At 35.9% G+C, this 17972-nt stretch overlaps 1 protein-coding gene across 1 annotated transcript in view; it reads left to right on the forward strand.

Annotated features, from left to right (window-relative positions):
• Positions 1 to 17972, forward strand: part of LOC126976747 (zinc finger protein 423 homolog) — a 163899-nt gene that overhangs the window by 41402 nt on the left and 104525 nt on the right. The window contains exon 3 of the mRNA XM_050825306.1: positions 3251 to 3313. Coding sequence (XP_050681263.1) covers positions 3251 to 3313 — 63 coding nt within the window. The remainder of the gene's footprint in view (positions 1 to 3250; positions 3314 to 17972) is intronic.

Below are 17972 nucleotides of genomic sequence, written 5' to 3' on the forward strand. Positions count from 1 at the left end.
ATCTCTGGTCTGGCGCACCCCAGTATTAGCTAGATCCATTTGACCGCGTGCAACGCAGAGCAGCTCAAATTATCGGGGACACAGTGCTCTGTGAACGGCTGGATCACTTGGCGTTGCGTAGAGACGTCGCTTCATTGTATGTCTTCTACCGCATTTATCACGGGGAGTGTTCCGAAGAGCTGTTTAACCTGATTCCTGCCGCCGAATTCCACCTAGGCACGACACGCCACAAGTTAGGATATCATCCTCACCATCTGGATGTGTGGCGATCCTCCACAGTGCGGTTTTCAAGGAGCTTTCTTCCACGTATTACAAAGCTGTGGAATGAGCTTCCTTGTACGGTGTTTCCGGGACGATACGACATGGGTACCTTCAAAAAAAGCGCGTACACCTTCCTTAAAGGCTGGCAACGCTCCTGTGATTCCTCTGGTGTTGCAAGAGATTAAATTACAACAGGTGACCCGTACGCTCGTTTGTCCTCCTTTTTCATAAAAAAAAATTAACAGTTTCCCTTAAGATGAGTACTACGCTATAGTAAACTTTTAAAACAAGGATACTAAAACCTTTCTACTCATATATATCATACAAAATTTTTTCGGAGTGCTTAACATCAAAATTTTAGATACTTCTCGTCTAATTTTTACAGAGTTATTGATATCGTTTTATTGATTAGGTAACGTACTTTCGATATCAATAATAAAAAATAGCTATGGAATAATCGCTAGGTCACCCTTAACGTTTACACCCTGTATAAAATGAAGTGAAGATTTACGAGTCATCAGTAGCAGTCATGTGAATGAACGAACGGAGTTGACAGCTCAGTGTCACAGTGGAGTGGACACTGATGTACTGGCTCGGATAAAGGATGATGCGTAGACAGACACGACTGCAGTGGGTGCGAAGTGGCCCTGCACATGATAGATGCCAGGCAGTTACTTGATTTTCGGAATAAAGATGTAATTTTTCCACTGTACTAGATTCTTTATATTAGCAGTTTTAATCTGTACGGTTAAAGTATACATATATAAATAAAGTACTATATTTCGTAGACGTTTGAAAAAAAAACATTTTAGTTTAAACCTTCTACTAGCGAGCTCTATGCTATTACTTAGTACAAAACAATAAATAAACAAAAGCTCATAGAAAAACTGTTAAATAATAAAATCCTTATGTAAGTCTGGCTTCTAATACTCTAAAATAATAGTTACCTGCAAAGTAACGAAATAGAACTAAACTATATATAATTCTAAATTGGAAAACTATTTGAACATAGCCAAGTTATCTAGTTAGTAGATTAAAGTAAAGTCGAGGTACATTAGTTAAAAACAAATATAGCTCTGGAACATTAACAGTTATTATAGTAATAAAGAAGTTTTAGAAAATTACGGAAAATTTTCCAAAAACAACGATGACGCTAAAGACCCCACGGCAAAAGTGAATACCTCAGGATATCCTCCAGTCGATTTGATCTGACTTTACCGCAAAGAGCGTTACTTATACGAACGAGTCAGTCTCATTCAATACCGTTTTCACATATACACTAAAATGATGCGCGCCGCACACAACGGAGCGTGTTAACTGTAATTAGTTCACGTGATTACCTCGACTTAATCAAATACTCCAAGTGCACAGCGGCCTGGGGACAGTGTCGCACTGGCAGTAATTCAATAGAGATTGATTGATTCGCAGTTGCGGCAAGGCATGCACCCAGCACTTAGTCAACTGTCAGTTACATCCGCGGCAGAACTTGATAGAGTGACGGTGCCATCTGAGCACATCCACCGCCAGATTACCCCAGCACTACGCAATTATGTTAGGTCTTTACTGATACTGTTATTGTCACAGGTTATTTTATTTATTCATTATACAATTATGGCAAACGTTTTGTTAAAATTCTGTAGGACAATTTTTTTTTAATATAAGAAGCGTGAAAACGAACATGACATTGACCCCATGGTAAGTAATCCATCCAGGAGATAAAAATTACGTGCAAGACACCAGATACTTACTTGAAAACAAAAAAGGGGTATATAATAATCAAATTGAAATTAAAAAAGGCGTTTTTACGGTTCTGTACCTCAAAAGAAATAAACAGAACCGCTGTAGGTTACTTTGTAGTCCATCCGTATGTCTGTCTGTCAAGACGCTTTATCTCGGGAACGCGTGGAGGTATCGAGTTTAAATTAAAACGATATACTCAAATCTAAAGTCTATTAAAGCTGTAAAAAAATCAAACTTCTAAGTAAACGTAAAAAATCATATGACCATTTTTGCAGCAACGAACGTATATTTTGACACTCTGAGGGGATCAAAATTTATGGGGTATTTTCTGTTGACCTAGAACTATGAAATTCGCCAAATAATACCGACTCATACTACAAGTACAGGGAAAAATCTGAAAATATACATTTGTAGTTCAATAGTTCAACTCGCACTTGTCCGGTCTTTTTTAATTCCTTCAGTATTCTATTTGACATCAAATAATATACTAACACCGGATCTATAACAAATAACAGTCTGAGAGAGAAGAATAATAGCAGTTAGTTACCCAGTAAGCCGTACACACAAAATAGCAACGATTACTATAAAACTACTTTTTGTCGGCAGAAAACACGTCACTGTCCAATGTGCTTTATCTTAGATGATATTCTTTTAACATGAGAGAACAACCAGAGTATTCTTCGTAATGTATTTATTTTACATTTTTTACATCACCATAATATACTTAACTATCACACACAGATCTATTTATATTTTTGTTTTGGCTACTACCATCAAAACACAACTGTAAATAAATATTCTATTTGCCTAATTGCTATTAATTTCTAATCGCCTAAACGCATGCTTCAAATAAATTTTTGAAGCACTGGCAGTAATTTCGTGGTTTAATGGACGTTTTAAATAACCTATCTATCCTTAGTTTAACTTACGGATACATTGCTGTCACCGTTTAATGACAAGATCTTATCTATCCATAGTTATGTCCAAAATAGTTATAGTCCAATGCTTTATGTCGATAGGTTATTGAAATGTAAGTAAGCATAAAAGAATAGATTTGTCTACGTCTAGTAAGTGAAACTAAGGGTTATTGGAAATAGCCGTAAATCAGCGTTGGTATCCAACGCCAAAATGCTATCTTTACATGCTAAGTTTTGGTACATTTCCATGCACCTAGTGATACTTAAGATAATTTTCTTTTTTGTAGGCAATTGCTAGTTAAGACTTGCATTTTATCGTAACTTTATTTCAGGTATTGAGGACGAGAGTCATTCGAAGAATCATTCCGATCCTAACGACACAAATGGAGGCCATGGTAAGCATAGTTTCCACAAATTTTATTCATAATATTCAATTATTTAGATACAAAATATTTTTTTTTGATAATAAGGGACGAGACGAGCAGGACGTTCAGCTGATGGTAATTGATGCGCCCAGCCCATTACAATGTAGTGCCGCTCAGGATTCTTGAAAAACTCAAAAATTCTGAGCGGCACTGCAATTGCACTCGTCACCTTGAGACATAAGATGTCTCATTTGCCCAGTAATTTCACTAGCTACGGTGCCTTTCAGACCGAAACACAGTTATGCTTACACATTACTGTATATATATTGTAGGTATAGTGTGTAATCAACAAAATCATCTACATAATGAACGTAATAAATGAAAGCCCTGTGGTTATTATACATCTCACAATTTAATATCCCTCTGAGACTCACAGTTTGTCGTTACATCGGAGACTTCGTTGAAATTCATAAGGCTACTAAAATAAGAGCAGTTTTTGACGCGCCATGTTTCATAGAGCGCTGTGCTCGCGATGCGTTTTTACTACGGTTTAATACTGTTTTTACAACTTCGTCAAAGGGTGTACCTCCGCAGAGGTAACTCCCAACTTCAATTCCATCTTGCTACTTTACGACTCTGTCTCCGCTTATCTTAGCACCATTTGCGATAAATCTCCGTGAAACTGCTTGGACATCTATTATTTATATGTTAATTCATAGTTTCTTCTCGCTGTGTTCAAAATTTTCAGTTTTTGTAAAATATTATATTAAATTTTTGCCCGGTTGATTATCTATTGCAAAATTTTCATTTTATATTGAAACAAAATACGAACTTGGTTCTAGAAATTCTCTATTGTTTATTGCAAGCTGTTTTGAACGCTGTAGTAACTCGTTTTATGTGCAATTCATCTGTGAGTACATAAGTAAAGTAAAATTACTGTTAGCCATAGGCGCCGTAGTGCTATTCAGAAAGCCCTAGACACTGAGCAATAACATTCGTCGGTATACAATCGGCTGTCCAAGCCTCGTATGGTCACATAACGAACCTTTCGTTTCTCTCGAGCACCCCAAGAGCACAAACTGCTTATTGTTTGCATCACGCTGTACATTTTCGTCGTTTTTGTTATCCGCTCTAAGAATTTTCATTGTTTTGTATGTCGCTTCTTGTGATCAGAAAATGAATAGTTAATTTTTATTAGCGACGGATTCGCGTTGTCGCAGTCTCGTTGTTGGGCCAACACGAACGTTGCGCAAATGTATTCTCAGCGGGGTGAAGGGTGGCTTGCGGGGGGGAGCCGGCTCGGGGGTGAGCGGCGCCACTGAGCCCGAAGTTGGGCGCGTGGGCTTATTCCCTGGAGATCTTGACGACGGGACCGCATTCTGTACAGATATTTTTATATTCAGAAAAAAATTATTGGAAAAACATATAGCCTTTTTCTTTTTTAGCCTTTTTCGACACCTTTTTCTGCTGTCAAACAGCTCTGGACATGTAGTGGCGGGCTAGAATTTTCTAGAAACTGCGACATTCATAATTTTAACAGGAGGAACAAACTTGTTATGCCTGCTACAAGGTTAAGTCGAGTTAGCAAGTCTTTAGTGGGGCAATGTATATGCTTTTACAACAGGATCCCAGAAAATGTTCAAAACAAAAGTATTACGTTATTCAAAACGATTGTTAAAAAACTTTTGTGTGGTAAAGGTACTATATTTCGACTTTCTTAATGATACCACAGATTGGGAATGGAGCGACCGCCCTCTGGCCTATTGTATAATGTTACTTTGTAAACATATTTTTTGATGAAAAAAAAAAAGCCCGCAGAGTTTGTTGCGCCCGTTCTTCTCAGGCCTGAGGCATTCATTTTGGAATGGGTTGTAGTTTTTTGACTTTCAATAAGTGATGTCACATCCTATTTTGAATAAAAATATTTGAATGTGAATTTTGATTCGGACAATACCGCTTAGTAGCTCTGCTCGGTCCATTACATATTTCCTTCAGGCACGCAGAGCAATTTATTTTGCGGGTATTCGTCACCTCTTGTCACTTGTGTCGTCCGGTCTTAACCACCTTTAATGTTTCTCTGTTAAGTCAGATGTCTTCTTTACTGTACGATCACTTCTCCCAGATAATAAACTAATAAACGGAGAGCCTTTTTTTCCTTTGGTTATACTGCGAAAACAACTGAACCGATCGGAATAATGCTTATATCATAAGATGCAGCGTGTTTCGTAGAAGTTTTTAGTAAATAATTTGTTACTGATTACTTATCCGGAACCTATATTTTTTGACCTTCATATATTGACATTACAAATAATTCCGTCAATAACATTTCATTGCGCTTAAATTAATACAATGATATGAATGAAATTGGAAATTATAAGCTAATTAAAGTAATTTAATGTGTTTTAGGTGAAAAACCACGCAGTGTGTTGATTTACGGCCGTTCCCAATATTCAGTCTATCTCTTACTTGAGATAAAAATCGTAATTATCGTTGACTTTTCAGTCCCAATAAACTTATCGACGGTAACTCACCTTATCCCTACACGCTGCCTGTCAATGGGACGACGCATAGCTTAACAGCGATAGAAGTTTGTATGGAAATTGCAATTCACGCGTCCCAATATAAAGCGATAAGAATGACTTATCCCATATTGTGACAGCTTCAGTATCAGGTAGTAATTTATCTTTATCGGTAGATAGTATATTGGGAACGGCCGTTAGACATTAGTTGTAATTTAATTTGGGGGCCCGTATTTTTAAGCTTAAAACTATGATAACGACGATGTCCTACCCCTAAGTATTAGATGGTTGATCATTTAGTGTCGGTTTATCTTAAACGTTTATAGGTTGCTTAGATAGGATTGTAATGTGAGTTATGCTGGTCGGGTGAAGAATCGTTTCAATAGGCACGTGGCTAATTAAATGCCAATGTTCGGTGTCTCCGCCGAACCTCAGGGGTGCATTTGGAATTCCATTCGGGTTCGGCGTCGAATCGCATACCTTTCGACACTCCAAACAAACCGAAATACCAACTCCATGGTCCTAAATTGTTGGCGAGATTACCTCAAATTTCAAAGTTCTGTGTCTCTAGTGTTATTAATATCTGGCTCATAGTTATCTAATAAAGTTTCATTACTAGAATGTTTAAAGTGATTAGACAATTGGTTATGTTTAAAGTGTTATTTTTTTTATGAAAATAAGGGACGAGACGAGGCAGATGTTCAGCTGATGGTAATTGCCCTGCCCATTACAATGCAATGCCGCTCAGGATTCTTAGGACTCTTAAAGACCCAAAAATTCTGTGCAGCACTACAACTGCGCCCGTCACCCTGAGAAAAGTGATTATAAGACATATCTCTCACATCTGGGATTAACTTTATTTTTTATATGGGATTATATATATTAACCAGTGACAGGCTCCTTTGCCCAGGATGGCGGCTAGATTTTGATTACAACAACGGCGCCAATTTCTGCCGTGAAGCAGTAATTTATAAACATTACTGTGTTTTGTTCTGAAGGGCGCCGTAGCTAGTGAAATTACTGGGCAAATGAGACTTACTCGTAACATCTTTGTCTCAAGGTAACAAGTGAAATTGTAGTGCCGCTCAGAATTTTTGGGATTTTCAATCCTGAGCGGTACTCTAATACATTGTAATGAGCAGGGCGTATCAATTACCATCATCTGAACGTCCTGCTCGTCTCGTCCCTTATTTTCATACAAAAAATACACATTATACTTACATCACAAAATTTTTGACTTAGTATAGCGCTGGGACATTTACGAAACTTTTATTACATCGCCTCTAATTTTTTCGTCCAACTATTGCATGTCGCATTACAGCCTTCCGCGGACTAGGGATGAAGTTGAATCAGTAATTTTAACTACTGCTTTCGTGGCCGAGTAACCTAATTTCTATGGCACCAGATTTAGGCGTGGGTTCAAACCCTACACTAATAAAGGTTTTTTTGTACATTATATTTTTAATTTATATATTTAAGTAAGGCATAATGTATGTTTTTTTCTTTCACAATTGCTTTTTTTATCAAAAGTCAGGTTCACAGCCCCCCCCTATTATTAACTTTACCCGCGTATTTTTAACATTGCTTGTATAGTCTTTAACATAGGGTAGGGCGGGGCTAGATGAGCATAGGGGCAAGTTGGGCAATCAAAATATCTCGGAAACTATACACCGCACGCAGAAACATTAAATAGCGAAAAGAAAGCGTCGACTGAGAAGATCTTATCGCACGACCGCCAGTGGTGCCACGTCGACCGAGTAAAGTACATGACCGCATTATTTATTTTGACAACAAAGAGTAAAATACTTGTAAACAGTAATATTTCGTCTGAAATTGTCAGATTTCATTTTTTTTCAATCGGGTAAGTGTTATACAATGATAAATTTATTCTACTTTTGATACATATAAAGGTTCTGTGTATAATTCTTACAGATTGTTCATAATCTCACCTTTGTCTTAAAATTTCGTGGTGGGGCTAGTTGAGCTATAGTTGCTAAACAAACATGGATTCAGTGTATCAGATATTTGGAATGTGGATGAGACAGGAGTGTCCACTGTGCTGAAGCCAAATAAGATTGTAGCTGGGAAGTTTAAAGTTTACAAGGCGAGAAACATGCATACAATGTCAAGTTTGCAGAAAATGGGCTCATACAAAATGTGAGCCTGATGCTGGTCTTAGTATCGCTTGTGTCAATTGCAACAATGACATGAGTTCATTATTCGAATAATTTAGTTTTGTCGTTTTGCCCATAAAAATCATAAATAAAAGATGATTGTCAAAAAAAAAATTGATTTCTTGTCTAGTTAACATTGAATCCATCTGAGTGCTCAATTTGCCCCATATCCTTGCTCAACTTACCTCACCCATGGGGTTTGTTGAGCAAACGTGACTTTCGGTACTTAAACAGCTGTAGCTCTTAATCTCATCTAGCTAGAAATAATTACTATGGACACTTTTGCTAAGGGATATATTAGTAATTGATCAGTATGCAGAACAAGACATTAAGAGTTATAGTTGAGGAGTTATAGCCGCTCAAGTGAAAAATTGCTCAACTAGCCCCGCCCTACCCTAAGCAATCGGTCCGTTAATATTCCATCTAAACAGAAATTGTACTTCCAATCATCCTTTTACAAACCGATATGAATACTTAATGTTACGGGAAGCTCTTAATAATGCATAAGTGAAAATTTGCATTTGAATCGGTTATAACATTTCTGAGATTAGCATGCACGAACACATATACAAACAAGCAAAGAGAAAATTTTAAACAACTTAGGTAACGTAAGAAAATTGTGTGCAAATTGCTTTATTGAAAAAAAATATTAAAAGTACTCATACGGCGGGTAATCATTTGTGTAGAACACTAGCAACGCTCCCGGCCTCGCACGGACAGTAGTTTCTAGTACCTATCGCTTCAGCTTGTCGCACAGAACATGTGGATCAGATTCAATTGAAGCAAAAATGTTTTTTCCCACTAGTGGACAACACAAACCAAAAATGCGACCTTGAAATTATTTTTAAAATAATTCATACTAAATAGGTTACATAATTAAATATCAAAATATCAAGTTAGTAATAGCAATAGGTAAAACTTCCCAACAATATAAAAATACTTAAAAAGAAAATATTATAAAATATTAAATAGTACCTTTGTCTCATTTTTATTATTTAACAAACGCTTATCGATTCCTCATCAGATTATCAGACATTTAAGTGCAACCAAGATATCCATGATGGATGAGATATTCATAACAATATTGTATTTTTTTTATTTAATGTTCCAACAATATTTATATGTTAAGTTCTAATTCGCACAAACTTTGTGGAATCACATTATGCCGGCTAAAATATACTCCAAATGACAAGAAAATGTTGATTTACATTTTCTGATATAAAAGAGTAGCAAGGAGTTTCTTGCTACTTCTTCTCATTAGCTCAACCCTTTACGAAGTAGCGGTACATTCAATAAGAAAACATATTTTTTGACATTCATAAGTGTCATTTCCGTGACCTACATGAATAAAGTTATTTTGATTTGATTTGATTCATGCCCTATAAAAGGGCGCACTTTCTCAATCCAAACGACAGCAAATTTGTAAGGTTGATCTATAGAGCATGCTTCGATTTTTCTCAGACTTTACTTACCTTTAATTATCAAAGTATAAGGTTAGCAAGTTAAGATTACTTCGAGTACGATTTTATAGTCATCTAGCCCGACAGACGTTGTTCTGTACAAAATAAATAAAATACTGTTTTTTATGAATTTCTCAATAATATTAATGTCAATAAAATAAAATCTATTCTCTATACTAATATATAAAGCTGCAGTGTTTGTTTGTTTGTTTGTTTGTTTGACCGCGCTAATCTCTGGTACTACTGGTCCGATTTGAATGATTCTTTCAGTGTTGGGTAGTCCATTTATTGAGGAAGGCTATAGGCTATGTTTTTTTTTTTTCAAAATTAGGGATCCGTAATAAAATTGCTATTTTGTAACACAAGGTGTAAAATCGAAAACGTATTTTTGCGTGCGCTGCAAAAACTATTGACAATAGAACAAAATGATGTACAGGCTATAATATAGGCAATATTTTATTACTTATAAAACTATCGCGTGATTTATACTTTATATGGCAAAACAACGTTTGCCGGGTCAGCTAGTTTGTCAATAAAATAACAATAATATTTCACAGCAGAACTGTCAAACCGTGCGCCAATAAATTCTATCACAGATATGTCCATACAAAACAAATATTGAAAATAAATATAATTATGGGTCGCAAATGGAAATAAAAAGTATCCTATCTCTCAAGTTGGACTTAACTGCACTCCATGAAGTAATCAATCCCATCCAATCCAATTAAAATATATTCATTAGTTTAGGAGTTCACTGGAAACAATAATCAGGACACTGGTATGCTGCGTTTTAGCTAAGACAGCCCAATGCAAAAGCAGAGTTCGCGTTTTATCACACTCAACTAAGTTTTACGTGAGTATATCTGGGCAAACTCTCAGTACACTCTATATCTATAGATCTTAACCTAGTACCAGTGGGAGGCTCCTTTGCCCAGGATGCCGGCTAGATTATGGATAACGGCGCCTATTACTGCCGTGAAGCAGGTATGTGTAAGCATTAATGTGTTCATTCTGAAGCGCACCGTAGTGATATAATTGGGCACATGAGACTTAACATCTTATATCTCAAGGTGACGAGCGCAGTTGTAGTGCCGCTCAGAATTTTTGGGGTTTTTCAAGAATCCTGAGCGGCACTTCACTGTAATGGGCAGGGCGTATCAACTACCATCAGCTAACGTCCTGCTCGTCTCATCCCTTATTTTCATTAAAAAAAACCTAAGATCCTCAGCCAAGCCTCTAGTATTACATAAAAAATGTGATGTGATAAATTTATTTATTTTCAACTATTTCTTGGGAGAGTCTCTCAAATAATAATCCTCTATCTGACATTTGGGAAAGTTATGCTCTTTATGGCAAGTTTTACCAATAAAAATAGTAATCAAGTTAGATACTAACTACTTGTACTAGAATAATTATTCTAGTATTATAATTATATCATTTTAAATAAAACACTTATTTAAATGTGTAACACTCGCGTAAATGAAAGAAAATACAATTATATTCTTGTTTATATTAAAATTTAAAGTTCGTTAGAGAATTTATTGCAATATGGTGGGGCACAGTTCGTCCCTGGCGTATCCCAGGTGGCGCGGCCGCAGCGTTTGGAATTATCACATAGTGGAGAGTCGGTCGGGAGCCGCGCTGGGGGTGTTCGAGGGCCCGATACATTCGTCACAGGCCCAACAGCCATTAGGCATTTAGATATTATCAGCACCCGGCGGGGATGACCGCGACCAACAATCATTCTACTGATGCTTAATTACTCAAAGTGAACGCGTGACTTTAAAATATATATGTGCAAAAAGTAGATTGTCTTCGTGATGGCGCGTTGCTTATCCTTTCCTTGACTACCCTCACTTTACCCCCGCGGTCCCAGGTGGCGGTTCGGCCACACTTTCTTGCATCCCTGGGGATTCCTGTCCCGAGTACTCACACATTCTCATGCTGTGTATATGCGAAATGGGAATTCCAAGATATACGCTTAATGATATTGTCTGGTACATAGTAACTTATCTACTATATTTTAATAAAATAACTGACATTGTATATCATTTATATCAGTCAATACCGGTTGAATAGTTGATGCTTTAATAATGGAACACATTTTTAATAAGATTTATTTTTTATTTATTTAGATTCACCAGTCGTAATTAGATTATTGCACTTATAATTATGCTAAGATACAAAGATCTTATTGCAAAATGCATTACCTTTTAAGGTGAATAAAGCATGCGAAAATATGTTTGAAATAGTTAAGTATTTAAAATTAGTAATAAATCAAAACAAACAACAAGATTAGTATAAATAAAATAAAATAAAAGTATAAAAAAAATAAAAATCTCCCCAAAAAGTCGAGATATATAATAATACTATATATAAGAGATATGCGAAAGTCAAACCAGGCTATGCCTACTAGCATTTTGAATTATTCATACCTTACTAATGGAGGAAGGCATCTTTGAACAGGATTCCAGCAAGATTATGGGTACCAAAACAGCGCCTTTTTCTTATGTGAACCAGTAATGTGTAAACATTATTGTGTTTTGGTCTGAAGGGCGCCGTAGCAAGTGAAATTAATGGGCAAATGAGATTTTAAAATGTGTCTTCGAGGTGACGAGCGCAATAATTTTAGTGCCGCTCCGAATTTTTGGATTTTTCAAGAATCCTGAGCGGTACAGCATTGTAATTGGCAGAGCGTCTCAATTACCATCATTTGAACATTCTGCACGTCTCGTCTCTTATTTAAAAAAAACCTATGACATGTCTTTATCTAAAACTCATTGTTTTATATGCATTCTTGAATGTGACAATAACTTTTTATATCATCATTAGTACTCTTCATCAAAAGTAGCTCCTCAAATTCGATGCCTTCATCAGCTACACAAAAAGTTTCGTAATTTGGTGTAAGAGAGATGCTAGGAACTATACGTTGTAAAGAATACCCGCGGTTTTTGTAATAATAACAATATTGCAACATGGCACGCCAATTGCAGAAGGTCTCAACGGAGCCTTGAACTGATTGCCAGAGCTCGGAATCCCCTGGATACATTGTTGTCTTGTTCTTCTATCATCTAGGAGCAGCAGAAATTCCTAATCCACTGCGATTAGATTCCCTTTTTTATCTGAAAAGTTGGTACATTATATTATTTACTTTCATTACAAAACTCTGTACACGTGTAAAATCTAAACGATGCACACTGTATGTGATTGAACAACAAAGTTTGATTATATTTGAAAATAGTTTTCCTTTTGTTTGTATCGCATATCATTTTATCATAAATTGAACTTTTAATAATAATGGTTGGTGTTATTGTATTATTGTATGTATTTCAATACTTAAAGGCACTTTTAAATACACGATTAGTCTACAGTACATACAGTATGTGTTGCCTTAAAGGCTCTTCATTATATTGATTCGACTGCTTTAAATATTTTAAAATCTTAATATATATAAATTACGTGACACGCTGTTTGTCCGCGATGGACTCCTAAACTAATGAAAGGATTTTAATTGGGATTACTTCATGGAGTGCAATTCAGTCCAACTTGAGAGATAGGATAGTTTTTATTTCGATTTGGGACCCATAATTATTTTATTTTCAATATCTGTTTTGTATGGACACATTTTCTATGAGAGAATTTAGTGACGCACGGTTTGACAGTTCCACTGTGAAATATTATTGGCAAATGCCCATAAAATAGTATTTTTTTATTATGTACAGAACAACGTCTGTCGGGTCAGCTAGTAATATTATAAAATAATTCCTTCACTTTTGTGAAGTTATATACAAATGTAATTCACAAATAATTTTATGTATGTTTTTATTTATTTTAATGAATGTTTGTGTGTAATGTAAATAACATCTTATATATTCTCAATTTTATAAAACTGAATTGATATTTATATAATTTTACTTAGGCAACATTTTTTTTAATATACTCATTTTGCAAATAATACACAACAAACAGCTGTGGTTAATACATTTTTGTAAGCCACCCGATACAGAACTTTCATCCCCCGTTTTCACCCTACACACGTCAAAATTTTAAAAACATTAGACCAAATAGTTAATTATTTCTTATCAAGTGCCAAAATACAAATTTTCATGCTGTTTTCTTCGATAAAGATGAAAATTTTATACATATTTCCACCCCCTTTTTCAACCTACCAAGCCTTTTGTTCACGATAAAAGCTCTTGTCTATCTCTGTACTAAATTTCATCAAAACCAGTACAGTGGTTTAGGCATGAAAGCGTAACAAACATACTTACATTCACAATTCACATAATATATATTATATATTAGTAGAGATATTAATACGTATAGTTAAAATTAGTGAGAGTGCTAAATATATGCAACGCGCCTTAAATTTGGGTCCACCTAAGTTGTTATATTCAAGACATTAGGGAGTATAAAATTTCAAAACAGAGATAATCGGTGGAAGACAGCCTCGTCGGAAAACACCTACAGTTTGAATGGTTACGCGAAAGGTAGAGTCCCCTGGGGGCAGTATGCTCAAGGCGGCAGAAAATTAACGTGTTCCCTGGGGAAATCTAGTAGCAGCCTTAGAGTCTCAGAGATGCTCGCCGCCAATTCCTTAGGGATGCGTTTAATGTATTATTATACCTACTTATATCCTTTACTGAACAGTAACTGTATTGTTGGCCTGTTCTCTTGATGCTCGTTACTGTAATTAAGGAAAATAATGATTATTCATACTTGTATCTATTTGATGTTACAAATGCTTAGTTGAAATATGCACATATACAATACGATGTTATAAAAATAGTTGTATTGTGTGAAATTGTCAGCTAAACTCAGCAATTTTGAGAATCTGTTGAGATCCCAACATCAAGACTTTCTGTTTGCCACAAAGCAGAACCAAACTTGGTGATCATAGTCCGATAGTAGATCTATATAGAATGCATTTTTTTGCAAATTATTACAGAGATGCTATAGATATCTTCTAAGAAAACATACCCAAAATATAAAATAAATTAAGTACATAGATAAGTTAGCAAGTAAGTAATCTGTTAATCTTTTTTTTTTCTTGTTATTGGCTGTTAGAATAAGTCCTGTTTATATCAAGCTTGTTTGTTAAGCGTGTTTTGTTGCGCTGTAGTTATTGTATCACTTAATCACGCATATCACGTCCACATCCAGTAGATTCAATTGATAAATAGTATTTTTGTATATTTTACTACTTTGCAATCCATACAAGTGTAGTCAGTTATGTGGACTAAAAAAAAACCCTTCAAGAAAAGGAACGTTATACAGAACGATTTATAAAAATTAACACATCTTAAAACTTTACTTCGCAAATGAATGTTCCAATTACAGATGTCCTTTCGAATTTGTTGTTACAAATGTTATTTACGCTTATATTCCTGTAATCTATTGGAAAAATGTCTGATTTAATTCTTTTACTACCTACTAAATAATCATAAAGAGACCCAATAATGCGCCTTACGTTAAAATTCAAATTCAAATATTTTTATTCAAAATAGGATGTGAAATCACTTATTGAAAGTCAAAACATTCCAATTGAATGCCTCAGTCCTAAGATGAACGGGCGCAACAAACTCAGCGGGCTTTTTTTTTCATCAAAAAATATGTTTGCAAATTAACATTGAACAATAGGCCTGCGGGCGGTCGCTCCATTCCCAATCTGTGGTATCATTAAGAAAGTCGAAATATAGTAACCTTTACAACACAAACGTTTTTTAACAATTCTTTTGAATAACGTAATACTTTTGTTTTGAACATTTTCTGGGATCCTGTTGTAAAAGCATATATAAGCATTTCACCTTCGCACGACACGCCACAAGTTACGATATCATCCCCACCATCTGGATGTGTGGCGGTCCTCCACAGTGCGGTTTTCAAGGAGCTTTCTTCCTCGCACTACAAAGCTGTGGAATGAGCTTCCTTGTGCGGTGTTTCCGGGACGATGTGACATGGGTACCTTCAAGAAAAGCGCATACACCTTCCTTAAAGGCCGGCAACGCTCCTGTGATTCCTCTGGTGTTGCAAGAGAGTGTGGGCGGCGGTGATCACTTAACACCAGGTGACCCGTACGCTCGTTTGTCCTCCTATTCCATAAAAAAAATATACATCGCCCCACTAAAAACTTGCTAACTCGACTACTAAGTCGACTCAACTATGAGTAGTAGGCATTATAAGCTTATGTCTGTTCCTGGTGTTAACATTATGGTTTTGACAGGTTATAAATTATTTGGAGTCTGAAGTGTAACACAAAATGAAAATTTTTTATAAATAAAAACCTAGAATTTAGAATTTGACAAGCAACTCACCCTGTTTGCCACTACACGGCGAGACTACCAAACCAGTTTTGATGAATGAAGTTACTTTTCAAAATTCCACTTGGTCAAAGTCCATGGCGCACTTTTTATTAATATGAGTTTATAAATTACTAATAAAGGTAGCTAATATCATATAATGAATTAGTGTTTCATTCTTATCATGCAATTTTAAAAGATAACACTATTAAAGTGTAACAGGATTTTAAGTTGTATGTAAAATAAGGGGTGAAGTCTGTTGTGGCAGTGCGAAAGCTGGCAAACAGGATTAGAGGGTCCGGTCGCGAGCGGCAGAAGTCAAAATCAACCGGACGTCTCTTACAGTTAGTGTTAACTTCATCGAGTCTAACTGTTACTCCGCTGTAGTTAACAATAATTTTGGAGTTTTCTCCTTACGAATCGTTTTATATATAGCGCACGGTATTAAAAAAGATGGGTAGTAAAATCAAATGTTAACAACAGGTGAAGGGTCATATTAATTAAAGTGATTCTTTTATTATATCGTCTCAAACTTTTTCTTCTGTGTGTTGCATGTCGCGTGACAGTCGGGCGGCGCCTATAGTTCGCAGCAGCTGACCATGTAGTGTATAGACTATTACTCATTTGTGCCAGTGCTCCACGCTATTTTTAGTTAAATGTCTATAATGTGAAAAAAAGTTTCACGTTCACCGTGTTTTCATAAAACCACATAATCCTTTTTTAGTACGGTACTTATCCATAATTTCGCGTCAGTTTGTCTACGACTCCTTTGGCCACGAAGTTTAAGTTCCTTACATACGTTCCACTCGCTAAATTTAAATGAATTAAATAATTCTAAATTTAATTAAATTAAAAAATATCCGTAGTGGCATAATCATGTGAAAAAAATTGGTATTTTGGAATTAGCCTTCTTTATTTTTTATTTAAGCCTGAAAACTACTTTTAAATATACAAAACTGTTATTCTAATATAAATTATAGTTTATAATTCATCCCACTGCTGGGCGAAGGCCACCCCCTTTTTTCTTCCACAATATTTTGTCAAATGTTGATCGGGCCCAGAGTACTCCTTCAAAGGCAATTAATTTGACGATCCACCTGGTGGTAGGTCTGCCTTTTTTTCGTTTTGCGTCCCTCGGATACCATAATGTGACCACAACACGAGGGGTCACATTACCTCTGCGTAATTTACTCGCACATCTAATAGCGCTCCCCGCTCCTCAGTCCCGGCGTTTTCAATGTTCATTTCACTTACCTCTACTTTATACCACTGGACTGGTGGCTGTCAAAGTGCTTTTGTGCCCGTTTGATATTAGCCATTTCGGCGCTGTTGGCCATGTAGCGAGAGTCTGCGGTACTAAAACTAGTGATGACAACCACAGCTAAACAAACATCAAGAGGAAAACTATTAAAAAAAATATGTGTAAATTATTACGTTGATTCTTGAAGTATAAATAACACGGAAAACGACCGAAATTAACTCAAAATGCAAAATACTTCAGCGTATTGCACGTTTCTCTTGCAGCCATTTGTATTTACGTCAAAATTAGTTCTCTGCACGCTCGCGGGTGGCGCTTCAAATAGGCACAAAAAATTCGCTGTCAAACATATGGAACAGCCTGTCCAGTGGTACATACAAGTCAGTGGTTCATTTTGATAAAGATGACAGATTGTGGCTAGTACAATGTTTGGAATAAGAACTCAACAAGTATACTTTAGTTATTTCCATAGTATTATGTCCTATGGTATATTGCTATGGGGCAACGCTGCCGATATTAATACAATATTTGTGCTGCAGAAGAGGGCTATTCGCGCTATTTATAACCTAGGTCCTAGAGAATCATTGAGAGCAAAATTTAAACAAATTAACATCTTGACTGTTGCTTCTCAATATATTCTTGATAATGTAATGTTTGTTCATAGGCACATAAGTGAATTTGCCAGAAACTGTCATAACCATAATGTTAACACCAGGAACAGACATAAACTTATGATGCCTACTACTCGGCTAAGTCGAGTTAGTAAGTCTTTTGTGGGGCGATGTATATGCTTTTACAACAAGATCCCAGAAAATGTTCAAAACAAAAGTATAACGTTATTCAAAAGAATTGTTAAAAAACGTTTGTGTGGTAAAGGTTACTATAACTTAAATGAATTTCTTAATGATAAAACAGATTGGGAATGGAGTGACCGCCCTCAGGCTATTAAATAATAAGTTTAATTGTACAATATTACTTT

The sequence above is a fragment of the Leptidea sinapis genome, chromosome 42, assembly GCF_905404315.1.
Source record: "Leptidea sinapis chromosome 42, ilLepSina1.1, whole genome shotgun sequence".
NCBI lineage: Eukaryota > Metazoa > Arthropoda > Insecta > Lepidoptera > Pieridae > Leptidea > Leptidea sinapis.